Genomic DNA, 6,439 nt, shown 5'->3' on the forward strand with positions numbered 1-6,439 from the left:
GTAGGCTCTGATGCTGGATGTTAAAAGCGCTCGGTCTGACTCGGACTTACTGGATCTCCATCGTTGCTCTAGGCGTCTCTTTCGGCGCTTCATCTCCCAGAGTTCCTCAGTAAACCAAGGGGCCCTCCTGGATCCACTGCCTCGGAATATTGAAGACAGTACAAGACAAAACAGATAAAAATACTACAAGACTTTTACACACCTGTCTACGATTCATCAAATGTTCATCGTAGAATGGAAAAAAATACACTCAAACACAGAATGAAAAGCTGCATAGGTCTGACAAACTTTCCCCAACTGACTGATTTCATCAAGCACTCCCTCTAGGCAATAAAAGACTTCTGCTTGACAATCTAGTATTTTCTGATAGTCTGGCTTGGCTTGAAGTACATGGGCTTGGGATGTCCCAAGGTAGCTGAAAGATTCCTCTGGTGCCTGTTTCAACTCGCATGACTCTAGCTGCCTGGATATTTCATCCATTTTTTTCTGATAAGACAGAAGTAGCTCATCCCAAGCTTGATTCTCTGCTGAAAACTTCACAATTGTGTCCTTTAAGGTAATCACCAACTTATTGAATGCAGGATCCGACAGACCACATTTGGGGTCATCAAAGCATTTCTGCACCATTCCATCCAGGATCAGTTTCTTTGTATGGAGCCTCAGCTCTTCTGAAAGTGAGCTCACATTCTGCTGAAAAGTTTCCAAATCAAAGCCTCCATGTGCCCCAGAGACTGCTCAAGCTTTTGGGCAGAGTACTGGAAACTAGAAAGAAGGAGTGCTGCCATTCTCTCAACCTCTGGCAAATCCAGGCTAATTGCCTTATCCAGGCTAAGTGCATGTGCAAAAGGTGCATGCTCACATTTGCCAACCAACAGGGAAGATAAGTAAATACGACCCCTGCTGTGATGAATCAGAGGTTAGAATGCAGTATTGCAAGCTAACTCCACTGACTGATCCTGGCCGGCTCAAGATTGGCTCAACTTTCCATCCTTCCAAGGTTGGTAAAATGAAGATCTAGATTGTTGGGGACAATATGCTGACTCTGTAATCAGCTTAGGGCTGTAAAGCATTATGAAGCGGTATATAAATCTAAGCGCTCTTGCTATTTACTCTAAGCTAAGACCATGGGTTGCATCCAAGCATAATCTGGAAACACAATGTGTTCTGTCAGCAGCCTGATTTGCTTCTTGCCCTGCCTGCTACTTGTGAATCTATGTCCCTAGGGAACAGAAAAGGCCCATGGGATTTACAAGAGATAAACTGGCACAGATCAGTTGCAGAAGTAGAATAGCCACACATTTAATTATACATAGCTTAAAATTGGTTTTATAATGTGTTGCGCTCTGAAAATTTGATTAGTTTGTTTCAAATGATTTCACAGAGGTTGATTGAGGTGGAGAGTCAGATTTCATGGTCATTTAGCTCTTATTAAAGTTGCTGCTAAACCTGGCCATCTTTAAATTCAGATGCAGTTGAAGTTTATGTATTGAAAGATTGTTGATAACAGAGCTTTGATTTACTGATATATTGAGAGGACTATAAAAAGATAGGTATTTCAATATATGTATTAAGGGAGGTAATAAGATAGCCTCTTCATTTTAGCAACAACAGCTGTAGTGCATTCTCCTCATGTATTATTCCACTATACTCTGAAATATACTGTATATTATATCAGAGACATTATTTTTTCAATGAATCCTAGCCTGTGTTTTGGAATAACATGGGTATTGGAATGAGCAGCTTTACAGTCCTTGCAATAGTTGTGGAGTCCTAAATGACTTCATGTTATAAAGTATAACTCAACCAAAAGAACTTCATAAGGTGCAGTAACTGTCAGATGCTACTTCATTTAATAATCAGGAAAGAAACCACTCAACCCTATTTGCTTGAAATTAAGTGTACTTTTACTAATTACAAATGAATAGTAGCGAAGCAAAGCTGAATCTGGTTAATTAGGCGCGAAAGTAAATAATATCATGTATAGTTCAATCCCCTCCCCTTGGCACCCAGTCCATAGTCCAATTATAATTCAGCCAACTGTCAGGTGGGAGATATCTTCAAAAAACATCATCAGGGTGGAATGCTGGACAGTTAACCTTCGCGGGAAACTCCCTTCCTCCGCATGCGCAATGAGATGGTCAGACCAGCGTCTAGAATCTTCCTCCAGCACATAATGATTCCCTTCCCAAATACCCTGCACCCCCTCCCCGTTTCAATGGCAGCCGAAGCAGCAGCAAAGCAGAGGCTGACAGTAACATATTTTTGGAAAATATCAAAAGTAATTGACACATCTTATTTAGCGTGCGTATACTAGAAGGACTGCTTTTTACAATAGCAATAGCAATAGCAGTTAGACTTATATACCGCTTCATAGGGCTTTCAGCCCTCTCTAAGCGGTTTACAGAGTCAGCATATTGCCCCCAACAACAATCCGGGTCCTCATTTTACCTACCTCGGAAGGATGGAAGGCTGAGTCAACCCTGAGCCAGTGAGATTCGAACAGCTGAACTGCAGATCTGCAGTCAGCTGAAGTAGCCTGCAGTGCTGCATTTAACCACTGCGCCACCTCGGCTCTAAAAGCTCAAAGTTTATGATGGCAAATTTCCTGGAAAAGAATGGCAGAGTGAAGATGTCACCATGAAAGTGAAAGCAATGAAGAATGAACTGCTTAAATAAGGAATGGAATAAGGGATGTAGAGATAATAGCTTCTAACTTTAAAGGGGTAAAGAGTCACTAGATTTATTTATACTTGTGATGAAAGTTGAAAGCTATTTCCTTATTTGTTTCCATTTTTATTATATTCTTTTATTATATACTTTGTCTTCTCTCCTTTTTCCTGCATTTTACTCTTTCTTTTTCTTCTCTTTCTTTAAGTTTTGCTTGTATTAGATTTTACTATTATAATAAAGATTATTAATAAAAATATGTATTTTATATTTTCTATATATATAAAACAAAATAAAAGCAGGGGCTTTTATTTTTGGAACCACTCAAATGATTCACTTGAACAACTTCTTCATTATTTTTTCCTACAATTACAACTACTTTCAGAACTGCGGTGTATTCACCAGCGACATGATATTCCTCCACAAATCATGAAGAAAGGGCTTCCAGATCTGCTCAAAAATGTCAATGTTTAAATGGAATGGGTGAAAAGAAAATTAAGAACCTCCCAAAAGGAAAAAAAAGGCATAAAATCAAAGTACTATGAAATGTCCTGTACAAATATTATTAACATCTGAAGCAACTGTTCTTGGTATTTAAGAGTTGCCTTTTGTAATTACTTTGCTTTTTGAAGTTCAGGAAATATGAATTTAGGAGCAGAATGTACTTTGTAATACTCTATAGTCACAGCTTAAATAGTGAGAAATGTTGACTTACGTATAATTGAATTTATATTTAGGTAGTGACTTTAAAGTATAGTATTTTATAAATTCAGGTCATAACTGTAAGATTATGTCAAGGTACATTTGCCCTTTAAACATAAAACAACCTTGCCCAACCTTACTCTTCTCTATGAACTATATGGCTATTGTTTAATGTCTGCAATGAATGAGTCATCTGTGTATCAAGATTCCAATTGCTAAATTTGATCTATCCAGATGTTCCAGTACAGCATAACTGAATTCAGAGATTCTGACATGCAGCCCCAGCCATACTGGGAATAAGTATGGATAAAACAGTCTGTGGGCAACAGATACTGGTAAGACCATGATGCAATATATGAAATACGAACTGAATTCTACAAAGTAGTTTTGATGCTGTATAAAAACCCACAGTCATTACTTTCCTAGTATGCTTAACACCATGTTTCTTCTTATTAAGCTCATATTGGTTTTATCCCATTTGTTCACTAAAATATCACAACTAGTAAGATGTAGTAATTAAGGTTTGGATTGGGAATAGGATGGCAGCAATGTCTACAATGTTGTATTTTAAGATTCACTTTTTTGGGCTCTGCATGCAATGTAATGACCCATCTAAAAATGAGTGGGGAACTTCAAAACCATGACATTGCTTTCATTAGGTTGATCCTCTGCACACTCATAAACCTGGGTGAAATTTAAGTCTACCACTAACTAGACAACCTACAGAGGACCTCTGCGGAACTTACCTTTCCAATGGCTGAAGATTTTCTTTGTCAATGGAATAGTCCTTAGGCACATATGCTTTCGTTGTTTATCTATCTTTATAAAAAAACATAGTTACCTTAACAATTAGGTAATTTTACCTCTCTTTCATGATGCCTATTTCCTCCCTCCCTAATGATAGCTTGATCTCAACCTGTCCATCCCCAAATCTAAAGACTTCTACACCTGTCTCTCCTTTCTGTGGGAGTCCATGCCCCAGCACGCATACCGTTGGAAGGAAATAAATGGTTTCTTTTTCAAATCAGCAAGTTGATATTCAAACCCTGTGATGAGTCCGTGAAGAATGGATAATACCAGGATATTTTCCCATTGCATAAAATATTTTAGCTTGATTTGAATCACTGAAATTTATATGTCATGCTTTTATTTAATTTTGAACCTTTTGTGGAAATTGTTTTCATTCATAATGTATGCCCTGAGAAGCTGTAAATGTAGGATTTAGCATGCACTATAAATAAGCAAAACTAGCATAAAGGATGAAAATGATAGTTATTTGGGTCTATTAAAACAGCACAGCATGTTCACCTTAGGAGATGCATTGTGGTAATAATGCTGTTCAATAGACTTCCCATCAAGAAAGAGGTACTTAATCATCACATTCACACTATGAACTCCACAAATGGATATTCCAAATGATTGCCTTTCAAGCAGAATAATGCTGGTTTGCTGAACTCTTGTATAAACCATTTTCCTCCTTTTAAATAAAAGAACAATGAAAATCAAAAATTCATACTTTTTCAGAATCAAGAATATCAGTAAAATGTGATGATAATCTATAATAGATACATGCGTAAATGGATATTTGTTCACATAAGCAACTTTTTATTTTCTTCGCCAAACAATAAGAATATACAATAATGATTTCATTATTTCTGGATTCCTCAGTTATAATATGAACACAATGCAATAATAAAACATCCAGGAAAATGCAGAGTTTTCACCAATTACGACTTTATTATAACAACTTGGATAAGTCCTCCTGGATCCACAGCTGACCTTTGATCACCACCTGTCGGCTGTGACCAGGGGAACATTTGCCCAGGTTCGCCTGGTGCGCCAGTTGCGACCCTACCTGAACCGGGAGGCTCTCACAACAGTCACTCGCGCCCTCGTGACCTCTAGGCTGGAATACTGCAATGTGCTCTACATGGGGCTGCCCTTGAAGAGCATCCGGCGGCTTCAGCTAGTCCAGAATGCGGCCGCGTGAGTGATTGTGGGTGCACCTCGGTTCGCCCACATAACACCTATCCTCCGCGAGCTGCACTGGCTACCTGTTGATCTCCGTGTGCGCTTCAAGGTGCTTCTTACTACCTACAAAGCCCTTCATGGTAGTGGATCTGCGTACTTGGGAGACCGCCTCCTGCCAATCACCTCCACTCGACCCATAAGATCTCACAGATTAGGCCTCCTCCGAGTGCCATCTGCCAGCCAGTGCCGGCTGGCAACTACGCGGAGGAGAGCCTTTTCTGTAGCAGCTCCGGCCCTCTGGAACGATCTCCCCGTGGAGATTCGTACCCTCACCACCCTTCAGACCTTCCGCACAGCCCTCAAGATCTGGCTATCCCGCCAGGCCTGGGGGTAAGACCATAGTCCGCCCCCACCCGAATGTTGTATGAATGTTGCTTGGTTTTAATTATATATTGTGTTTTTATGTTATTGTATGTCTCCCCCTCCCATACAAGTTGTTAGCCGCCCTGAGTCCCCTCAGGGAAAAGGGCGGCCTATAAATAAACTCAACTACAACTACAACTACATAAGACTCATACTTGGATTCATTTGACTATGAAAATAGAGAGAGAAAAAGTTCTAAGGAAAAAAACAGTCTGGATTACTACAGATTCTTTAGACATTTGAAGGCTTACGAAACTGGCACAAGGTTCTAGAGTGTTTCAATAATATTGTCTTCCTATAGATCTCATTTAGCATATTAATCTAGTTTCTTTAAATATTTGCAAAAGAATCAGTTCTGAGTTTAGGGCTGATTTCTATTTTGCTTTTTTCAATTTCATTCTGAGTGTTGTTCTGTTAATGATTACAGGAAAATGCAAAGGACAAGCAACATGTTGGAGACTGCATTATCTCCTTGCATCTAGGAAATGTTTTGGCCACTAAGGCAAATGGAGAGAGATCAGAAGAGGGGTCTTCAAGATGTTGCCACACTGCTGTAATCAAAGCTCCACAGCATGCATATAAGAGCAAATACAGCTTTAATAATGCTATTGTGGCTACCAAATAGATGTATATTGTCCATGCATCTATATTCATCTGGGCTATTGTTAAAAGAATC

At 39.2% G+C, this 6,439-nt stretch overlaps 1 protein-coding gene across 1 annotated transcript; it reads right to left on the reverse strand.

The window, feature by feature from the left end:
• Positions 1-216: 216 nt before the first annotated feature.
• On the reverse strand, positions 217-4,839 carry LOC148048066 (kinetochore-associated protein DSN1 homolog). The gene is given in 5 exon segments (XM_087711153.1): positions 217-713; positions 716-900; positions 3,286-3,355; positions 4,116-4,188; positions 4,678-4,839. Coding segments are annotated over 5 exon segments (987 nt in total).
• Positions 4,840-6,439: the final 1,600 nt, after the last annotated feature.

This window comes from Thamnophis sirtalis, unplaced genomic scaffold (assembly GCF_051295495.1).
Source record: "Thamnophis sirtalis isolate CommonGarterSnake01/CBP01778 unplaced genomic scaffold, rThaSir2_p1.2 scaffold_3, whole genome shotgun sequence".
Taxonomy (NCBI): Eukaryota; Metazoa; Chordata; class Lepidosauria; order Squamata; family Natricidae; genus Thamnophis; species Thamnophis sirtalis.